The 24,364-nt window shown below is 40.5% G+C and overlaps 1 protein-coding gene across 1 annotated transcript in view; it reads right to left on the reverse strand.

The window, feature by feature from the left end:
- The window catches only part of FMN2 (formin 2), a 315,362-nt gene that overhangs the window by 40,156 nt on the left and 250,842 nt on the right, over positions 1-24,364 (reverse strand). The window contains exon 15 of the mRNA XM_049696985.1: positions 20,081-20,132. Within this exon, the coding sequence (XP_049552942.1) occupies positions 20,081-20,132 (52 nt within the window). The remainder of the gene's footprint in view (positions 1-20,080; positions 20,133-24,364) is intronic.

A 24,364-nucleotide genomic window follows, 5' to 3' on the forward strand; every position in this document is an offset into this window, starting at 1 on the left:
TGCACATATGGTCACCTTATCTTTGATAAAGGAGGCAAGAATATACAGTGGAGAAAAGACAGCCTCTTCAATAAGTGGTGGTGGGAAAACTAGACAGGTACATGTAAAAGTATGAGATTAGAACACTCCCTAACACCATACACAAAAATAAGATAAAAATGGATTAACGACCTAAATGTAAGGCCAGACACTATTAAACTCTTAGAGGAAAACATAGGCAGAACACTCTATGACATAAATCACAGCAAGATCCTTCTTGACCCACCTCCTAGAGAAATGGAAATAAAAATAAACAAATGGGACCTAGTGAAACTTAAAAGCTTTTGCACAGCAAAGGAAACCATAAAAAAAGACCAAAAAACAAACCTCAGAATGGGAGAAAGTATTTCCAAGTGAAGCAACTGACAAAGGATTAATCTCCAAACTCTACAAGCAGCTCATGCAGCTCAATAACAAAAAACAAACAACCCAATCCAAAAATGGGCAGAAGACCTAAATAGACATTTCTCCAAAGAAGATATACAGATTGCCAACAAACACATGAAAGAATGCTCAACATCATTAGTCATTAGAGAAATGCAAATCAAAACTACAATGAGATATCATCTCACACCAGTCAGAATGGCCATCATCAAAAAATCTAGAAATAATAAATGCTGGAGAGGGTGTGGAGAAAAGGGAACACTCTTGCACTGCTGGTGGGAATGTAAATTGATACAGCCACTATGGAGAACAGTATGGAGGTTCCTTAAAAAACTGAAAGTAGAAGTAACATATGACCCAGCAATCCCAGTATTGGCATATACCCTGAGAAAACCGTAATTCAAAGAGTCAGGTACCACAATGTTCATTGCAGCTCTATTTACAATAGCCCAGAGATGGAAACAACCTAAGTGTCCATCATCGGATGAATGGATAAAGAAGATGTGGCACATATATACAATGGAATATTACTCAGCCATGAAAAGAAATGAAATTGAGTTATTTGTAGTGAGGTGGATGGACCTAGAGTCTGTCATACAGAGTGAAGTAAGCCAGAAAGAGAAAAGCAAATACCGTATACTAATACATATATATGGAATCTAAGAGGAAAAAAAAACTTCATGAAGAACTTTGGGGTAAGACATGAATGGAGACGCAGACCTACTAGTGAACGGACTTGAGGATATGGGGAGTGGGAAGGGTAGGCTGTGACAAAGTGAGAGAGTGGTATGGACATATATACACTACCAAACGTAGAATAGATAGCTAGTGGGAAGCAGCCACATAGCACAGTAAGATCAGCTCGGTGCTTTCTGACCACCTAGAGATGTGGGATAGGGAGGGTGGGAGGGAGGGAGACGCAAGAGGGAAGAGATATGGGAACATGTGTATATGTATAACTGATTCACTTTGTTATAAAGCAGAAACTAAGACACCATTGTAAAGCAATTATACTCCAATAAAGATGTTAAAAAAAAAAGCGCCAAACATTTTGGGGGCTTGTCTTCTTGGTGCAGGAGCCCCAGGCTGGGGATCACAGGATGGGCTTGGTCTCCTCACTCTTTGGGGAAAACCTCTGCCATTGTAATTATTCTCTTTGGGGTCAGCCACTCGGGGGTATGGGTCTTGACTATACCACATCTCTGCCCCTCCTACCTGCCTCTTTCTGGCTCCCTCTTTATATCTTTAGTTGTAGAAGCTCTTTTCTCCTCATCTTTCAGTTTTTCTCATCAGTAGATGTTCTGTAAATAGCTGTAATTTTGGTGTGTCCATGGCAGGAAGTAAGCTCAGTGTCTTCCTACTCTGTCATCTTACCCATATTCCAAAGCCTCCAAATCATTTCTAAACAATTCACAGGTCAAAGAAAATATCTCAAGGGAAATTAGAAAATGTTTTGAACTGTAAGTACAACATATCAAAATTTGTAGGATGTAGTTAAAGAACTCAGGTGAAAATTTATAGCATAAAATGTTCTTAGAAAAGAAGAAACTTCTAAGATCAATAAGATTTCACCTTAGAGAACTAGAGTAAAAAATACAATTTAAGCTCAAAGCAAGCAGAAGAAAAGAAGTAAAAATTAGAGCAGATATAAATGAAATAGAAAAAAAGAAAAACAATGGAGAAAAATCAGCAAAACAAAAAGCTGATTTTTGGAAAAGATCAATAAAATTGATTAACCTCTGGTCAGGTTAACTAAAGAAATAAGAGAAAAAAGCACAAATTAGTAATGTAAATAATGAAAGAAGGGTTATCACTATTAATCCATGGACATTTAAAGGAATGTTATGAATAATTCTTTGCCAACAATTTTGATAACTTAGATAAAATGTATCAATTCTTTGAAAGACATCAGCTACTAAAACTTTCTTCAGACATCTCCATCTATTAAATAAATTAAGTCAATAATTAATAACCTTCCAAAAAGAAACCATAAGATCTAGGTGGTTTTTCTAGTGAGTTTTCTACCAAATCTTTATAGAAAAGTTAAATTTCTTCCAGAAATTAGAAGCAGAAGAAAGAGTTCCTAACTCATTCTATATGGCCAGCAATTGCCTAATACCAAAACAAGATAAATACATTACAAGAAAAAAAGTACAGGCCAATATGTCTCTTGAGCATAGATACAAAAATTCTCAACAGAATACTAGCAAATAGAATTCAACATGAATAAAAATTGTTTTACACCATGACAAGTGATGTTTATTCTAGTTATGCAAGATGGGTTCAATATTCAAATAAAAAAATGTAATCTACCACATGAACAAGCTAAACGAAAAAAATCATGTAATGATATCAACTGGTGCAGGAAAAACATTTCACAAAATCTAACACCATGATAAAAACTCTCAGCAAACTAGGAATAGAGAACTTCCTTGAATTGAGGAGGAACATCTACAAAAAACCCTAGAGCTAACACCATACTGAATAGTAAGAGACTGAATGCTTTCCTCCTAATAGTGGTAATAAGGCTAGGGTGCCCTCTTTCACTTCTATTTGCACCATACTGGAAGTCTTAGCTAATACAACAAGACAAGAAAAGTAAATAAAAGGCATACAGATTGGGAGGGGAGAAATAAAACTGTCTTTATCTGCAGATGAATATGTTTATATAGAAATGCCAAAGAATCTACAAAATAATTCCTGGAACCTATAAACAAATATAGGAAGGTTGAAGGATACAGGTCAATATACAAAAGTCAATTGCTTTCTTATACACCAGCATTGAACAATTAAGTTTTGAAATTAAAAAATATATAATTTACTATAGCACAAAAAACATGGAATACTAAGGCATAAATCTAACTACAGATATAATATCTATGAGGAAAATTACAAAACTCTGATAAAAAAAATCAAATAGGATCTAAATAAATGGAGAGCTAGTCTATGAACATGGGTAGGAATAGTCAATATTGTAAAGATGCTAGTTCTTCCCAACTTAATTTGATTCATGTAATTCCAATAAAAATCCTAACAAGTTATTTTGTGGATATTGACAAACTGATTCTAAAGCTTATATGGAAGAGGAAAAAGACCTGGAATAGCCATCACAATACTGAAGAAGAAAAACAAAGTTGAAGCCCTCACATTACCCAATTTTAAGGCTCACTATAAAGCGGGACAGTGTGGTATTATTAGAGAAAGAGTAGACATGTATTCAATGAAACAGAATAGAGTGTCCAGAAGTAGGCTCACAAATATAGTTGACTGATCTTTGAAAAAGGAACAAAGGCAAGTCAATGGAGAAATGACAGTCTTTTCAACAAATGGTGCTGGAACAGCTGGCCGTTTATATGCAAAAAACACACAAAAGGAACCTAAACACAGACGTCACATCTTACACACACACACACACACACACACACACACACACACACACACACACACACCCCTAAAATACTGATCAACAACTTGTGGTGGTGAGAAAAGTTAAATAATTTGAAGGTGTTATATTATTTTGGGAAGGGACAAATATATTAAATATTTGTTAATTTAAAGGTATTAAAAATAGGAGAAATAAAATGTATCATGTCTATGGCAACCACAAGTACACATCTTTCAGATCTCCCAGGTTCCAACTGAGGAAAACGAAACTGACCGAGGGCTTCAGCTGCTGTGCTCTGGGGTCAGCCATTTCATTTACACAGAGGCCCAGGGTTGCCCCCAGCCAGTGAGTGAACACAGCAGGGTGCTGGTGCCAGTGCTACCCTAGGGGACACAAGGCTCTCCTCTCAAAGGCGAACTTGGCTGAAGGACTTCCAATCAGCTTTGCCAAAACTTTCTGGTAACTGCACTGCAGTCTGAGACTTTTGCTATCCAGTCTTCCTTCCTTCCCTCTCCTCCATGGGAGCTGGACCTGCATCCAGATCTAACAGCTGCCCTACCATCCTCTGGATCCCTTCCTGTTTCTCCCAGTAAATCCAGTCTTGGCACCTGCTTCTTGGAGAACCTGAAGTAACATAAGTGGAGCCACAAGGAGCCTGAGAAAACAAGCAGTAAGTTGAGGTCTGGGACAGATTCAGTCACCACCCCACTGTCCTGCGTGGCACGTGGCATGGACCCTGGCATATTGGAGGCTATAAACTGCTAACAATATCACCGAGGTGGCCTAGAAAAATATCCTTGTGTGGGAATGTCCTCGCAGGTGTGATTATTCAGGCTACTGAAGACATGGTGAGAACAATGCCACATAGACAGCGGAACTGGCTGACTACGGCTAGGTTGGATTGACACCCTGCAGAGGGATAATGAGAGGCCCCGGGCTTAACAGACAGTTAAAGACTAGGGTCAACTTGGTGGTTTGGAAAGAGACAGTTGTCACCTGTAGTGAGAGAACAGATAAAGCTGCACAACAAAAAGAAGATATAACAGCCAGGCTGAAGAGTTCCAGAGACATTTAGATGCACAGCCAAGCAGGTCTGCTAAGCTAAAGTCAGACCCTGGCTGGGAAAACCTGGGATCCCAAAACAAGCGATGAAGATAACTGACAGTCACCCCTACAGATCCCTAAAACTGTCAAGAATTTGTAGAGGGCCCCACTCTTCTCTAGTAAAGGTGAGCACCTCAGCTAGGGAAGTGCTAGACCTGATGTAGGAAAAGAGATTATACACCCATGTTGCTGCAAGAATTAGCCATGTGTAGTGGCAGGAGTTGGGGGTGGCTCTTACAGGCCTAGAGTAAGCTATGGCCAAGATAGAGGAGAGCAGGCACGGCTCAGCTGTCCTGGACAATCGCAGAGCAGGGAGTGAAGAGGCTGAGGGCAGTGGGCATGCCTGTGTGTATCACACGAGTCCAGAACACTGAGCAAAGGAGTACTCCATGGGAGGTCCCAGAGGGCCCACCACACATCAAGGCTGTCAAGAATGCACTGGCAACAGGGGCGCTGATGTTGCTCTGTGCTGTGGGCCAGGGAAGCCAGTAGGAGAGATCACAGCTGAGCCCATTAAAACCCATGGGGATGATGGAACCCGGGAGTACAGGGGCCAATGGTGAAGCCCAGTGGCCAGAAGCCTAGGGACCAGTTATCATCGTGACTGACAGGGGGTCTTCCCTACAGAGAGTGTGGAGATGGTTACTAGATCATGGTATCCTTAGAAGCAAAAAAAAAAAAAAAAAAAAAAAAAAAAAAAGACATTGCTTAACATCTACAATCAAATAAAAGGGCAAGAATAGAGGAACAGGAGGATAAGGGCAGTTGCTTTAATAAATTGTCAAGATCCCTTGCTCAGTTCCTGGAATTGTGCTGATTTCAGATCCAGAACCCACCGACAAAAGGGATGACCCTGAAACGCTGTGGGGAGCATGTACTGTACTGATGCCCTCAGTCCTTTCCCAAAGGGCTCTGCAGCTACTGCTCAGGGATAAAGGGAAATATCCAGGCATTTTGAGAGGTATGGGACACAGGATCTGAGCAGACATCTACAGCTTTGTCATGGCCACCTGCACTAGAGGGGGGCCCCACACACCAGAAGTCCCTGGGCCAGAGCCCCGCCCATCAACGAGACAGCAGCCTCAGCAGAAGGCAGGGCCTGGCAATCAAAGGGACCAGGGTCCAGCCACGCCTATGAAACCACCCACAATAGTCAGCCTGCCACAACAGAAGGACCAATGCAGCCCAATAGGGGCACCCCTAGAGCATATAGCTCTGGTGTCCAGAGGGGAGTGTGCTGCTGGGACCCACAGGATATTTCCTACAAAAGGCCACTTCTCCCAGGTCAGGAACTGTAACCAACCTACAAGATACATAGAAGTAAAAACAGCAAATTATGCAAAATGAGGCGACAGAGGAACATGTTCCAAACGAAGGAAAAAATAAAACCCCAGAAGAACTAAGTGAAGTGGAGATAGGCAACCTACTTGATAAAGAGTTCAAGGTAATAAAAGTAATGACCAAAGAACTTGGGAGAAGACTGGATGAACAGAGTGAGAAGTTAGTTTTCAACAGAGTTGGAAAATATAAAGAACCAAACAGAGATGAAGAATTCAATAACTGAGTTGCAAGGAGGAGACTCAAGTAGTGAATGATTAGAGAAGTGAGAAAATGCAGAAACAAAGGAAAAGCAGTCAAGCAAGAAAAGTAATAGCATGAACAGCAGTTCAACCATAACTCAGAGTCACAGGACCCTTAGTGCCTCCTCAGGGTTCTATACAGAACATCTTGATGTATATCCTCCAGTTGTTCTGTAGGAACTAAGACCCCACCCAGTGGAGGATAGTAACTACATGCTGACCACAAGCCTGTAGACCCCAGACTGACTGGAGCCAGAAGACTGATGATGGAGATTCTCAAAACATCATCCTGTTACCTCATCACCAGTCAGTCAGTAGAATGTCCATGACATGATCACATACCCTGTGACTGTTACCCCTAATGTGGCTTTAAAACCCTGCCTTGAAAGCCATCAGGGGTTCAGGTCCTTTGAGCATGACCTGCCTGTTCTCCTTTCTTGGCGCCTGCAATAAATGCTCTACTTTCCTTCATCACAACCCGGTGTCAGCAGATTGACTTTGCTGTGCATTGGTGAGCTGACACAAGCTTGGTTTGGTAACAAAGTGAGTTAAAACTTCACATACCTTTATGGTAAATTAATAGATAATGGCTAAATAAATAAATAATGAAGTAGTCGTACAAGGCTATTATTGAGAAATATGGCAGAAAATACGAGGGGAAACAGCTAAGAGAAAGGTAAATGGGTGTAAGGAAGGGTGGGGCAGGAGGTGGCTGCTTTTTGTTACAAGTCTGGTGGTACTAATTGACTTTTTCAACTCCGTCTATATTGGAGAAATGAAAATTGATCAAAAGCGGAATGAACTAGAGAAGCAATGTATGCCTGGAAAATATAAGAATAATGAACAAGCCAAAAAAACTTTCCTAAACTAACTTGACTACCTATCCTCTGCAATTTGTTACTTAGAAGAACAACAACAAACAATAGATAACTTAGAAGTAGTAACAAAAATAGAAATAAACATTGATATTCTGTGGCTACCATGCTTGGGAAGCTTCCCCCAATTTTAAACCCTATGAGTATTTCCCATTATTTTCTTCTGGTTAAAGTTTCAATTTTAATGTTTATTTCCTTAATCCTTTTGCAATTTATTTGGTTAATGGCCTGAGGCAGAAATCTAGAAATCTAGATCTACTTCTGGCAGAATCTCACTATCCTAAGGTTGATTTTCCCCTTCTGAATGCTAACACCTTGTTCACTATTTCAAAATGCCTTCATTTTGCTGCTCTGTCACTGACTGTCAATTTTTCAGATTCCTAGATTTAGCCAGTGAGAAACTTCAAACAGAAAACGTTAAAGGCAGTGTTTTGCTTCTGAGCTGGCATGTAAATATGTCTTTTTTAGGATGGAATTAAGAAATAACAATTTTTAAAATGCCAGTACCCTTTTATACTTATGCTTATATGTTGTGTAATAGCTAGCAGAAAACCTTCTCTTTTTTTCTAATTTATGAATTATTATCTGGGAGACATGATGTCCCATCCTTCACTTGTTGTTCTATAAATCTTACAATTAATATCACTAAATTTATTCTGCATCAAATGATAAACATTATACTTGAAATAAGCTACCAAGTTCTGGATTTTGACATTTAGTTTTCTTTTAAAATTTTTTATCAAAATAGTACTAGAGTGGGTAGTTATTTGTGGTTACTGATTTTAAAAAATGTTTTAACATAAAAAATTACTTAGATATGCATCCCCTTATATTCCTAGTACATTTTGACCTTGAAATGTATAATAGGTTATGAAAAAAATGCCATCGTCTTAAATCAACATAGTAATATTTAACAACTGCAGATTTAGCAAAGCAATAGGACATTTATGACTATTTTAACTCTTGCTACTTGTTTTCCTTATTATCTGCTCATTTCTATTAAAATTCTACAATGCAAGATAATTCACAGAGTTTACAGAAATATTATAATGCTGAATAACTGTGTGTGTGCAAGTTATTGGGGAGGTTAGGGAAGAGATTCTCCCCTCCCCCCAGACATTTATATGAGGAAATTAGATCTCATAATCCATTAAAATAGAACCTCACATTTTTCTACAGGTACTGTGTAAGGAAAGCACTTTTAACAGCATGAAAGTGTAAAATGTCCGATGCATATGTATACTGCTTTTAACGTGAGGTCCAAATTCTGATAGTCTGTATCTGAGAACATGGCTCAGCCACTTAAATAGCAGAGTTGATAAAACATATATTTCAGATAAAGTTGATAGGTTTGAAGTATTATCTTTATTTATCCTTATCTAACCAGGAACATGTGGAATGTAACCAAAGAGAAAAAGGAAAGATAAGCTGCATGAGTTTTGAAAAAGATGAGACTTGTATTTTTATATTGATGAGTAAGGACAGGAATTAAAAGGTCCTTAACACAGATTTTAAAAATATGTATGTCAACCTGTAAGGCACTGTTTCTCTTAAGACATCACTGGAGCATCTGAGGATCTTCAAGTGAATATCCTCAGATGCTCCAGTGATGTCTTTTGAAATATCAGAAGCAATAATTTTCTGGTTATTTGCTAATGGGCATATATTTCAAGTTCTCTAAATAAATGACTACAGAGCACCTGTGTTACCAATATGCAACCATGCTTTCGGTTGTCACCAAATGCTTGAAATGAAATCAATTTCAAAAGAGTGAGGTCTAAGTTTCAGGTCATAAAAAAATAACATGGGATAAGACACTCTACTAGATATTGACTCACCACACCCTAGAATAAAACAAGAAAAAATACGCTTTATGTAGTCACAAAGTGAGATGATGTGCTTTATGTTTAGTGCAGTGTCTTTATCACGTCCTATTTCTAGTTTTCCCTTTCTTTTCTGTTTATGGAAATTATTTTCCAGTTTCCTGCTGCCTTTTTTCTCTCTCCTTGCTCTCTTTCTGGTGGATTCTTGATGGTGAGTAACTCAAAGTCAAGAACCTTCTGGCCTACTTTCTTACAGGTTTTTTAGACCAATTTTGAAAACCAATGTCAAATATTCTCATTTTTTAAAAATTGAATTCAATATCATTAAGTCAAAGAATTTTCATCAATTCATAATGTTTTTCCCAGAAGTACTAATGATTTTATTGCTAAAAAATGTAAAGACTACAAACAAAACCAAAAGACTTTACGAATTATTTTATGAGGATATATTTTCATAACTTTAAAAATAATCCCCAGTCACTTGGGGAAATGTTTTAGTGGGTTAAAGAATACACACTAAGGTTAGGCAACTTTCGGGAAGCAACCTGCATCATTCATGCTAATCTAGGGACTGATGTGCCAATAATACTCTTACTCCTTCAAAAATCAGTATAGATGCAAATTTCCAAACCACAGTATTACCAGAGGGATTAAAATGTATTTTCATTGCAAATATGCTACTGTTTCTCCTTAGGAGTCTCTGTGGCCAGGAGCAGGGCGTGTGGTCTTACCTGGGCGCGCTGATATTGCTTGGGGAAGGAGCGGGGAGGAGAGGACCTGGGAAAACCTTGGACCTTTGAAAGAAAGTGCTGTTTGAAAAGTAAAATATTGCATACTCTCTGGGGAAGAAGCTGTGTGTGTTGTATATCTACTGCATGTTTAGCTACTGTGTTAAATACAGTATCTACTTGACAGCTTTGACCACCACACAAATGAAGAAAACCGAGATCATAAAGACAGATGAGCCTGCGGTTGGCCTAGGAGTGTTGCTATCTTCCTCCTGGATGCTTCCTGCAGACGCACTTCAGTGGGGCCAGAATCTATGCAGTGTTTTCCCTCCGACTCTGATGCAAAGTTTGCACGGTAAATGCAGCTATAAATTCCACTGGTCTGAGCCCATAACTATGTTGCCCCTCAGGACAAATGGTGAGCAAACCACGCAAAACAATTCTTCATGCTGCTTTTCGTATAAGTTTACTCACATTTGGTGTATGCAACTGTAGCCACAAAGTGAGATGATGTGCTTTATGATATAAAAGTTCCCACAAAGAAAAAGTCAACCTATTAAAAGGTCATTCACTAGTCACAAAATTATCTCTTTTTAACCCTTATTGGTACACTACCCACACCCCCAAGTCAAAGTGCCATTGTTTCTTAGCTTTAGAAGACTTGCTGCGCTCATAGCCCGAGCTGGACTTCTCGAGCCCATGCCACCTGTCTGGAAGTCAATCAGATCCACCCTTTTGAGAATCTGCAATGATAGCTACAGAGAAAATTCAGACTTGGGTCATTAGTGGCAGGTCCACATGGTAAACATCATGAAGTGAGAAGAATATCAGGTAATTACATTGTGCCAGGCACTATTCTATTATTCTTCTCATTTTAGAAATGAAGAAATGGAGGTACAGAGTTTCAATAAATTTCCCCAAATCAGATAACTTTAAAAAAAGTGGAACCAGGATTTGCTAACCACTCCACTCTAACCTGGTCAGGGACTGGGCCCTGTGCTCACCCCTGCCTGGTTCCCATCCCCCTGAGGCTATTTCCCTTTACCTTGGATTCTGGAGCCCTCTGAGAAATCCTTTGGGGGTTTTACTTAATTTAAGGTGGTTCTCTGTAAATTGTAACCAGATTTTCCCCTCTAACGACAATCTTCTAAAGAAGATTTCTAATTTGCCTTATGAAATATGTCTACAGATAAAGTCATGTATAACTGTTTCATTTTTCTCTTAGTTTCATTCTACCCAGAAAAATCTTTTCCTTCAATCAGAAAGTAACTACTTTTATTCAACTGTTTTTTTTTTCCTAGAACATCTACTGTGCTAGAAGCATAGTTTCTCAAAATGTACAACCCTAATAGATTTGAATCATGATATGGTTAAATACACCTGTTATCTTAAATTATTACCCCTTAGCTTTTCTACTACTTTCTATTCTCTAAAGTACAAAACAGTGGGCAAAACAGTGTGTACTCTCTTGGGTCTTCATCCTCCCCACACCCTGCAAGAACACAGGGATTAGAATCTTTAATAGAAATGTGGCGACTTCACTCCTCTTCTTCTTGCTTACACAGGACAAAACTTTAGGAGTTCTAACCTCTTTTAGGTTGGAGAACTTAGCTTCTGGAAACACTTTAGCCTAGACTAGGCCCAAATATATTTTAAAATATTGGAGTGGGGAAGATTTTATCAACCCTATACAACAGGAAATTTTCCATTTTTAAAACAAAACTTTGCAAAAGGGCAGAAATTATTTGATGCATTTTCCCCCTTTATAATTACAAACCGAAACTGAAAGGAAACATACCAAATTCTCTAAAGCAGAAGGTCCTGAAGTCGTTCTATTCAGAATGCATAAAAGCTAAAACATAAAAAAATTCAGTAGAGACTACCACTTCAGAATGTTTTTTATAACTGACAAAGGCCAGCAAACCTGCACAGGGTGTCAGAGGGCCCCACACTGTTGAAAGTCAGTGGGTTTTATAAAAAGTTGAATAATGTAGCCACAGAAGAAAACCCCTTTGTCCAAAGAAAAGTGCTGTACCTAAAATGCACACCAAGGCCTGAGAGTGGAAGGTGTGAGAGAGTTTTCTCCAATTTCCCCTGGAAGCCTTCCTCCTGTAGGCCTCCAAATGGTGACCCTCCTGGCAGGATTTCAAGTAGCTAACAAAAAAATCTAAATTGGAAAATACAAACTGCAACTTTGCTTTACTTTATCAATATTGTTAATAGAATGATGTAATTGTTTGGGAGTTTTACAAAGATATTCCCTATCACTTCAGTTTTAATACCAGGCTGCAGCCTGCCTGGTATGCCAGACTAAGCCAGATAAACACAAACCTATCAATGCAATCCCTATCAAATTACCAAGGACATTTTTCACAGAACTAGAACAAAAAATTTTTAAATTTGTATGGAAACACAAAGACTCCAAGTAGCCAAAGCAATCTTGAGAAAGAAAAATGGAGCTGGAGGAATCAGACACCCTGACTTCAGACAATACTACAAAGCTATAGTAATCTAAACAGCATGGTACTGGCACAAAACAGACACGTACATCACGTACAGAATAGAGAGCCCAGAAATAAGCCCATGTGATTATGGTCAATTAATCTATGACAAAGGAGGCAAGAATATACTATGGAGAAAAGACAGTCTCTTAAATAAGTGGTGCTGAGAAAACTGGACAGCTACATGTAAAAGAATGAAATTACAACATTCTCTTACACCACACACAAAAATAAACTCAATATCAATTAAAGGCCTAAATGTAATACCAGAAACCATTATACTCCTAGAGGAAAACACAGGCAGACCACTCTTTGACATAAACTGCGGCAATATCTTTTTGGATCTGCCTCCTAAAGCAAAGGAAATAAAAGCAAAAATAAACAAGTGGGACCTAATTAAACTTAAAAGCTACTGTACAGCAAAGGAAATGATAAACAAAACAAAAAGACAGTCTACAGAATGGTATAAAATATTTGCAAATGATACACTGACAAGGAATTAATCTCCAAAATATACAAACAGCTCATACAGCTCAATATCAAAAAAACAAAGAACCCAATCAAAAAATGGGCAGAAGATCTAAATAGATATTTCCTTAAAGATGACATAAAGGTGGCCAAAAGGCACATGAAAAGATACTCCTCATCTCTAATTATTAGAGAAATGCAAATCAAAACTACAATGAGGTACCACCTCACACTGGTCAGAATGGCCATCATCAGAAAATCTACAAACAGCAAATGCTGGACAGGGTATGGAGAAAAGGGAACCCTCCTACACTCTTGATGGGAATGTAAATTGGTGCAGTCACTATGGAAAAGAGTACAGGGGTTCCTTAAAAAACTAAAAATAGAGCTACTATATGATCCTGCAATCCCACTCCTGGGCATATATACAGAGAAAACCATAATTTGAAAAGATATATGCACCTCAATGTTCATCGCAGCAATGTTTACAATAGTCAGGTGATGGAAGCAACCTAAACGTCCATTGATGGATGAATGGATAAAGAAGATGTGGTACATATATATGATGGACTATTACTCAGCCATAAAAAAGAATGAAATAATGCCATTTGCAGCAACAGAGATGGACCTAGAGATTATCATACTAAGTGACACAAGCCAGACAGAGAAAGACAAATATAATATGATATCACTTATATGTGGAATCTAATAAAACGATACAAATGAACTTATATTCAAAACAAAAATAGACCCACAGACATAGAAAACAAACTTATAGTTATCAAAGGGGAAAGTAAGGGGGAGAGATAAATTAGGAGTTTGGAATTAACATATACACACTACTATATATAAAATAGATTAAAAAAACAAGGACCTACTGTATAGCACAGGGAACTATACTCAACACTTTGTAACAACGTATAAGGTAAAAGAATCTGAAAAAATATATAGGTATGTATAACTGAATCACCTTGCTGTACACCTGAAACTAACACAACACTGTAAATCCTATACTTCAATTAAAAAAGAAAAAGAAAATCTGCTCTTTTTCTATTTCAAAATCATTTTCACCATAAAATATGGTTTGTACCTATAGAATAAAAAAAAAACAAAGAAGAACTTCTAAGAAAATTTTGAAGTTAGCCATAATTTATAAATAAGAACCGCTGAGTGTGAGAAGTCAATTTTATAACTCCCAGTCTCATTATTCTTTAAATTTAGATATAAAGGAATGGCCATTTATTAGACAAATCTGGAATTGTTACATTTTCTGCCTGTGAGCTGATACAGACACTGACTAATTCTGTGGGAAAATAAAAACTATCATATTTGGTCTGGTGATACTTTCCCACAATTGAAGAAAGCTATGATGCTAATTAAAAAGAAAATAAAAGCAGAGCCTGAAATAAGCACATTCAGTGGCGATGCAGCTGACAGAACAGGTTTCTGGTGAAGCCCACCCTGTAAGACATTCATCTGGCTCACCCAGGAAATCATCTGAAGATGAGAACACGCTTGTCCGATGTGCATTTGGGTTTGGGGTGTGTGGTTCAAGACTCATCTGGTCAGCCGCCTTACTTTCTGGGAGAACTGAAGAGTTTGGTCAAACTATTTATCTAAAATTTACATATTTTTGTTCATGTGAAATAGTAACTTAAAGTCCCACTTCTCAGATTAATAGCAAGATTGCATGAATAGACAGACAAGTTAGCACATAAAACTATTGTGCTATCAAATGGAATATAAAAAAGATCGGATTTGCTTTAAAAGTTTACTAACCATTGTTTCTTTTGAATATTTTTCTTTAGTTAGGGAATCATAAAATGACCTGAAAAACACATAATATTCCACCATAGAAAAGAATCCTAATTAATTTCTTGATAAGAGTTCACTATCCATTTTAAAATGACTAAAAGTCAAGACTTTTTGTTTTCCAAGTACTCAAACATAAAGACAAATCAGTATAAAATTCCCTTCAAAGCAAGCCAATAACGAGTTTGTGCAGTTTACAGCAGATTTTCACACAAATATGCTTTTCTAGTAAGACCTCTTACTATCCACACTTGAGGAAACTCTGCATATTGTAAAAAGCAAGGTATTCCATTCCAACAACCAGATGGATGGTGGGGGGAGGCTGAGTAAGCCAGGCTTCCAACCACACTTGGCGTGGTTTTCCAGGTGCCATTTGGGGTGGACCATCAGGGTTCAGCCACCACACTGGCCACCTTCTTTCACAGCGACCTTGGTGGAAATATGCAACACTAAATGGCCTCAACACCATTGGGGAACTTCTATTTTGGTATCAAAAATATCCCCAGGACATTTATAGTTCAACACAGCTATCACAATTATCTGTAAATGACTCTCAACTCATTCTAGAAATTAAAGCACAAACATCTGCCACCAATTTGTCACTTGGTATCTTGTGAGGTGCAAAGTAAAAGTAATAGTTTTCAGTTGTAATAACATCACTACCCCAATGAAGGGCCAACAGAGGCAGGAGAATGAGGAAGGCCAGCTCTGCTGTGATGACAAACTGAAATCACGATTGGAGGGATGACAGTTGAGGTTCATGAAATGGAGTCAGGTGGCTACTGAGGACCAGGTCTCAGACAGGTCTCTGCCCTACTGAGAACCTGAACTTTCTATGAACTGCACCAGGTCCAAGGACACCACCAGCCGTATTCAGAACAGCACTTGCCAGCTGCACCCTTAAGGTCTCAAGCTCTCCCCTTGTAACTACGCAACCATTTCAGATCCCACGTGTCCTTAGTTAACAAGCACCCTTACTTCTCGCCAGCTCCAATTCTAATTCTTGACAATTTATGTAACCTTGCAGGTTTTCTGCCTTTATAAACTTCCCCCATTTTGTAGTCCAGTGGAACACAATTCAAATTCTTGAATCTGTGTCTCCCAGGCTGCAGTCCTAACAAACCCCAAATAAACATCTTTTTATTTCAATCAGGTCTCTGTTCTGAAATTTTGGTTAACAGCAGGGACTTAAATACGCAGACCAGGTAGAATGCTTAAATACCATCTTACCCCCAAATGGATTTCAGCTGACTTAATAGTATGACACACTGAAGATAATAACCTGTAATAAAGTAAAAATAAAAGAAGGGGTGGAAGGCTGAGAAGATATGCGAGCCTGGTCTCCCCTCTCAGGGCCTTGCTGAGGCAGCTCAAATATCCAGAGATCAAATAAAGAGTGAGAGTCTGTGTGCTTCCCTTAAAAAAGTTTTGGGAGGTGGGGCTGGGGGTGAGGGGTGGGTAGAAGTATTTTTTCACAAAGAGAGCACAAAGAGGAAGTCCAAAGTCCAAGGCTTTGGGTTCCAAAATTTATGTAGGTGGAGAGAGCATTTGGTGGCCTAGCGTGGGGCGTGGGAGTGGGCCTCACCCCTGGGAAGGAGACCTGAGACTCTGGAACTTGGGACAAGCCCCCCAGCCTGCCCGAGTGGCAGACCTCAGAGCGGCAGGAGGGAGGGCGTCCACTGCTGGTCCCCATGGTTCTGGGAGCAGCATGACCTCAGCAGACGAGGTGTGCTTCTTCTGTGGCTACTAGACAGACTGCAGACAGGCGTCTGATCTGAGTTTTAAGCCTGGTTTCCTAGGAGTTGGCCCTGGGTCAGAGCAGCGCACTGCGCAGCCCATGGCTGGTCAGAAGTTGTGCGGGAGACCCCGGCCAGGGGTCTTCCTGCATCTGCTGATGGATCTGGACACAGCTTGGGGAATGTTGTCGAGTCCTCTCCACACCCTGGTCTGATGGCCCATGAGTGAGGGTGGCCTCGCCCACCCTGCCCAGCCCCCAGAGGCTCCTTCTTGGCTGCCTGCTCGCTAGGCCACCCCGTGGTCACTGTCTGCATCCAGGAGCTGTGGGTCCTCCTAATTGTCCTCCACCGAGACCTCCACTGCTTTCCACGAGGCGTCCTGCACGGAATTCTCCTTCGTTCCAATAGAGTCGGTCCCCTCAGACGGAGCTGCAACGTTGTGGACAGGATCTCTGGGCTCCACACGGGAGCTGAAGCCAGAGGAGGGCGCTGGCCTATGTGCCCCAGCGGGGACCCCAAGCCTCCCAGCAGGAGCCCCCTTTCCGGAGGAGGGAGGGCCTCACCCCGTCAGCCGGGGGTGCATTGAGGCAGGGAGCCCCATCCTCTGCACACGCTTGCCTAGAGCAGGACTTCTCAGCACACAGCGGCTAGAGGGCTGGGCCCAGCCCGGGGAGGACAGCCTGCTCGGAGGCCCGAGGGGCATCCATGGCCGTGGCTCAGATGCCACCACCCGCTGTTCTCACCAAGATGTAGCAGATTTCCTTGAATGAATGATTTCCCATTTGCTGGAGGCTGTTAGAACGTGTTTTAGAAATGTTAAGTGATTGTTTTATATGCTTTTCTCCAGTGAAATTGTTGTTAGTTGGGAAGAGAGTTCACTCTGGAAATCAGTCTCCTAAGCTTAAGTGTTTGGGTGAGTCCAAAAGAAGGGGATTTCGAAAAACCCATAGGAGGCAGGTTCCTACACATATATTTAACTTGGAAAATTTAATTATTCTGAGCTGATCTCTACACACTCACCATGTGTGTATTGTTTATTTCACAGATAAGGACACGGATTCAAAAGTTATGGTAAATCCTTGGAGCCACAGCTCCAGCAGTTTGGAGCAGGTGCAGATACACAGATCTGACACCAAAATCTATGCTCTAATAATGCTTCCAGGCGGCCCAATCCCAGATTCAGCAGAAACAGTGAGGAACATAGAAAGCACACATAAACACATGCCTGATTCTGAAATCTGACTCTGCTTTCTGCTTCCACCACCCAACATTTTGTAATCTGATTATGATAATAATGTGAAAATAACATAGCAATTAACACATTAGTCACTTACTAAGTGCTCAGCATCTGGCAAACACTATCTGACTTAATTCTGCAGGGGCCACCCCAGAATGTCTCTTGAGCATTTGGATTATTTCCAGCTGAAAATAATCAAGGACCAAAAGACTCAGGAAGAAATTCTGACCTTGCCCCTAAATGCCTAAAGAACTTAGATAGAGGGTTTGCTCCTGGAATAGAGCTTTCAGCAGAGGTATCTGCAAGAATATGGGGGTGCGGGGGCGGCTCTTGGCAGGGCCTGCACATCAGTCCACTCTGTGCCTGTCGTCTCTGCTGGCCCAGCAAACACTGGTTTAAGCAAGCGTCTGCTTTTCTGTCTCCTTGTGAATTGCCTTCCTCCCCTCTGAAGTCCTAAACCAGTACCACAACATCCTCTTTTGTCTTTAGCTGAAGGTGGTATTTAAGTTTTCCTGGGTCTCTCCCATGTATACTTGTTATTAAACTTTTCTGTGCTTTTCTCCCGTTAATCTCTCTCATGTCAGTTTAATTCTTAGACCAGCCAGAAGAACCTAGAAGGGTAGAGGATAACGTCTTCTTCCCTGACACCTCTACCTCGCCAAGTAGTCACTGCTGTCCCGGGGTTAGGGTTTGGACCCCAAGGCACAGCCATCACACACGAAAGGCCAGGGCCACACCGCCTCCTGCAGAGAATTACTACTGACTGCTGTCCAGGTCATGCAGCATTGCTACAGAAATGGTACAGAGACTTGGTTCTTTTAGGAATGTTTCACAGGATCCATAATTCTTACTTTTATTTTTAAATTTCAGAGTTAATTATCTAAATTATAAAGATGACTCTTTTATTAACAGATTTGTCCTTAGCCAGAATTCCTTTCATACAATTAATTGAAATTCCTGCTTGTTATAATTTAAGGTCTTCACCTCGGTTTTTGCTTTGATAGAAACTGGCCAATTCTGTTTTACCAATTTGCCTGCAATACAACTATTATGTATGTGATATCTGTTCACAGACATACGGGATCTTGCCTCATAAAGTAATAGCAAAGAACCTCTTTTATCAACATTTTCCCAAGAGTAATCAAATTTCTTTAGAGACTGTGATGGTTAATTTGACGTGTCAGCTTGGTTGGGCTGTGGTAACTGGTCTGGGGTCAAACACCAGTGTAGATGTTGTTGTAAAGGTATTTTTTAGATGTGATTAACGTTTAAATCAGTAGACTTTGAGAAAAGCAGATGACCCTCCATAATGAGGATGGGCCTCATCCAATCTAGTTGAGGGAATTAAGAAAAAAAGACTGGTTACCCAAATAGGAAGGAATTCTGTCTCCAGAATGCTTTCCGACTCAAGATTGTAACATCAACAACATGCAGAATTTCCCGCCTGTTTTTTTTTTTTTTTTTTTTTTGCGGTACGCGGGCCTCTCACTGTTGTGGCCTCTCCCATTGCGGAGCACAGGCTCCAGATGCGCAGGCTCAGCGGCCATGGCACACGGGCCCAGCCGCTCCGTGGCATGTGGGATCCTCCCGGACAAGGGCACGAACCCGTGTCCCCTGCATCGGCAGGCGGACTCTCAACCACTGCGCCACCAGGGAAGCCCCATTCCCGCCTGTTTTGAGCCAATTCCTTAAAATCAATCTCTCTCTATCTGTACGTGTGCACACCCTGCCACACACCACACACACAGAGACACACACCCCCCCACACACACTCCACACGCCACACACATACAGACACACACTCCCCACACACCACACCCCCCACACACACACAGAGACACACAAACACCACACACACACAGACACACACACACACACACACACACACACACACACACACACCTATGGGCTCTGTTTTCTGGAGAAATCTGACTAGCACAGAGAGGAAGAAGTGGAGAAGATTGATGCAGAGAAGCAGAGATTTCTGAGATACTTTTCTACGCTCACCCATGATTGCAAACCTCCATTCTGGAAGTAAGGGTTATGTAAGGGGAACTCAGGGTGCCGGCCCAGCTGTGGAAACTCAATAGTGTCCTATAACCAAACCCTTCATCCTTTTTTCTTAAGATAGGTTCTCTTAAATTTCTACAACGCTAAATCCTATGCTACAGAGAAGGTGCTAAGCTAGTCACAATAATTGGATACTTAACAGATTTATATGTCAACCAGAGTTATAAAATAAAAGCCAGAAATCCAATGTATCATCAAAGTGCATATTGAATTAGTTTCTTTCTCTTTTATGCTTGAGAATAAAAATTGAGCTAATGATTGACTCCTTGAACTGAAGCACGCTAAGCACTTTGTAAGTCAACTCTGAGAACAAACGCTGAAAGAAAACAATTGCTCACCATTTATGAGTCTCTGTCAGTGAGTTCTCCTCCGCTTCTTGGTCAATTTTAGCTGAAAATGCAAGAAAAGAAAACAAGATGAGATAAATGATAAATGGTTATAACCATCTCAAACAAAACAGATCCAAATAATATGAAATATATTTTAACACATTATTAACACTAAGGTACTCCAGACAGAAGTTTATTTTAAATCTATGAAGAGATATGATTGAATAGGTTATGTTTAATTTTCATTAAGCTAATACTACTTTCTAAGTAATTTCTTTAGATCAGTCACATTAATCTGAGAAAATAAAACACTAGAAAACTTGATATTCACATCAAATTTGTTTGTCAAAGATTTAAATGTCAATAATTGGCTGAAAATAACTCTCTCAAGCAAAGGTACAAAAACCAAGTAAAAAAAACTAAATAAAAATGGTTTGTGACCTTCTTCACCAGTGCTCTCCACACCAGGTCACAAGTGAACAGATCCAGAGATTATTTCCATGCAGATGTAAGATAAAATACTAATGCTTTCTACTAATTCCAAGTGATGAGATGACAGTGCATGCATTTATTTGCTATTAGATTTGTCTAAAAATAAAGAATGGTAGCCGGACACAAACCCAAAGATCAAATTTGGGAAAGAGATTACACCATTATTTAAAAATTATTTAAAATAACACAGAAACTCCCATCATATAATATACGTATGGCAGTGACCTTCACATTTTTTGACCAGTAAGCATTCTAGGAATTTACGTATTAGTTCATACACATGTATTTGACATTGAAAGCTTCAAAAATACTCCTACTTCTCACCATGTTAATATTTTTAGCCTATTCCATTAGATCTCAAAATGTAGCCACTAAGTTGATTTCATGCTTCAGTAATGATCAGTTTGAAAATCACTGAGCTACTGGACAAAAAGTTTAAAAATAAATGAAAAAGACCCTGGAGCTAGTGAAAGAAGTTGTCTTTTCATAACCATTCCCCTTTGGGTCACACTCACGGCCATTTGGAGAAATTAGAAGACAAAGAGGAGCAGAGCAAACTGATTCTAAAAATTGGAGTTGTGAATGGAAGCAAACCCCTGGTCCCTTGGAACTGTCAGTGTCTCCATCAGGACTTAAACAGTCATCAGCATGGGCTGGTTACTGTATGTCTGAAGGCCTGCACAACGTCTGCACAGCCACTGTGGAGTGTTGTTGGCCCCTCTCTGCAGGACTGTGACAATATATTTTTTTAAATTTTTATTGGAGTATAGTTGACTTACAATGTTGTGTTAGTTTCTGTACAGCAAAGTGAGTCAGTTATACACATATACGTATCCACTGTTTTCTAGATTCTTTTCCCATGTGGGTCATTATGGAGTATTGAGTAGAGTTCCCTGTGCTGTACAGTAGGTCCTTATTAGTTATCTATTATATATATAATAGTGTGTATATGTCAACCCCAATCTCCCAGTTTATCCCTCCCTCCCTTACCCCCTGGTAAACAAGTTTGTTTTCTACATCCGTGACTGTCTGAATTTAACAGGGATACTTGGAGCTGGCAGCAGAGATTTTTCCCCCTTTCCCCTTTTGTTCTTTAGAGTGTTTACATAAGTCTACAGGTCAATCATTAGTTATATTAAGAAACAGAATACATGTTCCATGACTTCACTTTGAAAAGTCTCCAATGTTAATATATTTTCTTACAAAGCCTGCTCTGGGCTGCTTAGCATGAAAATGGTTGGCTTCCGTAAGTAATTCTAGAACCACAGAAAGTTTCTTTAAGGGAAAATAACAAAGCACCACAATGATTACCATTTTCAGGAAGGACATTCTCCCAACTGCCTGTGTGTCTTTTTTTTTCTTTTGTAAAATATAGAGATTAAGACTGAAAAAGAAAGAAAATTTCTGGACTATTTTAGAACCATCAAGTAAATGACATATGAAATTTAAAACACCCTAAAATTAGATTCCAGAGATCTGTGTTCTACTTGTGATTCTGCCACTGAAATTAGCTTTGTAATCTTAGATAAATAATCTGTTAACATACATAAAATATTTAGCATAGTGCCCCCAAAAGTTAGTAGGGACTAAATAAATGTTCTTTGAAAACGCTGGATCTCAAGCTCTTGAAATTCCTAAAGTGATGTTCAGGTTTTCAAGTAAAAATGGAACATGACATATGAATAAAGTTATTTCCTATAAACCATGCAAACTTCCAATTGCTAATTATTTCATTCTCTGATCTATTTTTTCAGAGACATAAAAATTATTTTCAGTTAATTTCTAATGGCACAGAGGGCTTTGTGACTAGTTTTGAAAGCCAGTGTCACTTTTAGCAGCATTTTCCTACATATTTATAATCTTCTATTGATAAAGTTTATTATACCAAAGTATGCAAATTACTACTTCAAGTAAGATTGATTTTCCCTTTCTTTATAGCACACAGATCATTTCTTTTTTGACATTTCAAATGGGGATGGCAGCCTTCTAGTTTGTTCATGACAATTGCTAACTGTAGGATACCTAAAAAAGCATTTAAAATAGGCCAACAGGGGAGGAGCTTCAAGATGGCAGAAGAGTAAGACGTGGAAATCACCTTCCTACCCACAAATACATCAGAAATACATCTACATGTGGAACAACTCCTACAGAACACCTACTGAACGCAGGCAGAAGACCTCAGACCTCCCCAAAGCCAAGAAACTCCCCACGTACCTGGGTAGGGCAAAAGAAAAAAGAAAAAACAGAGACAAAAGGATAGGGAGGGGACCTGCACCAGTGGGAGGGAGCCGTGAACGAGGAAAGGTTTCCACACACTAGGAAGCCCCTTCTCAGGCAGAGACTGTGGGAGGCGGAGGGAGAAAGCTTCGGAGCCACGGAGAAGAGGTCAGCAACAGGGATGCAGAGGGCAGAGCGGAGATTCCCACACAGAGGATCGGTGCCGACCGGCACTCACCAGCCCGAGAGGCTTCTCTGCTCACCCGCCGGGGCGGGCGGGGCCAGGAGCTGAGGTTCGGGCTTCTGTCAGATCCCAGGGAGAGGACTGGGGTTGCCGGCGTGAACACAGCCTGAGGGGAGCTAGTGCGCGACAGCCAGCTGGGAGGGAGTCTTGGAAAAGGTCTGGAGCTGCCGAAGAGGCAAGAGACTTTTTCTTCCCCCTTTGTTTCCTGGCGCACGAGAAGAGGGGATTAAGAGCGCCGCTTAAAGGAGTTCCAGAGACGGGCGCGAGCCGCAGCTAACAGCGCGGACCCGAGACGGGCATGAGACGCTAAGGCTGCTACTGCCGCCACCAAGAAGCCTGTGTGCAAGTACAGGTCACTAGCCACACCCCACCTCCCGGGAGCCTGTGCAGCCCGCCACTGCCAGGGTCCCGTGATCCAGGAACAACATCCCCGGGAGAACGCATGGCGCGGCTCAGGCTGGTACAACGTCATGCCAGCCTCTGCCTCCACAGGCTCGCCCACATCTGTACCCCTCCCTACCCCTGGACTGAGTGAGCCAGAGCCCCCGAAGCAGCTGCTCCTTTAACCTCGTCCTGTCTGTGCGAAGAACAGACGCCCTCAGGCGACCTACACGCAGAGGTGGGGCCAAATCCAAAGCTGAACCCCGGGAGCTGTGCGAACAAAGAAGAGAAAGGGAAATTTCTCCCAGCAGCCTCAGGAGCAGTGGATTAAATCTCCACCATCAACTTGATGTACCCTGCATCTGTAGAATACCTGAATAGACAATGAATTATCCCATATTGAGGAGGTGGACTTTGGGAGCAAGGAAATATTTTTTTTCCCCTTTTTCTTTTTTTCTGAGTGTGTATGTGTATGCTTCTGTGTGTGATTTTGTCTGTATAGCTTTGCTCTTACCATTTGTCCTAGGTTCCTCTCTGTCCTTTTTTTTTTTTTTTTTAATGCTTTTTAGCACTTGTTATCATTGGTGGATTTGTTTTTTGGTTTTGTCGCTCTCTTCTCTCTTTCCGTTTTTTTTATTACTTTAAAAATTTTTTAATAATTATTTTTACTTTCATAACTTTATCTTCTCCCTCTCTCTCTCTCTCTTACTTTCTTTCGTTCTTTTTCTTTCTTTTCTTTCCTTCTTCTACCTTTTATTCAGAGCCGTGTGGATGAAAGGCTCTTGGTGTTCCAGCCAGGCATCTGGGCTGTGCCTCAGAGGTGGAAGAGCCAAGTTCAGGACACTGGTCCACAAGAGACCTCCCAGCTCCACGTAATACCAAATGGGGTAAAGCTCCCAGGGATCTCCATCTCAACGCCAAGACCCAGCTCCATTCAACAACCAGCAAGCTCCAATGCT

Source organism: Orcinus orca, chromosome 14 (genome assembly GCF_937001465.1).
Source record: "Orcinus orca chromosome 14, mOrcOrc1.1, whole genome shotgun sequence".
Classification (NCBI taxonomy): Eukaryota; Metazoa; Chordata; class Mammalia; order Artiodactyla; family Delphinidae; genus Orcinus; species Orcinus orca.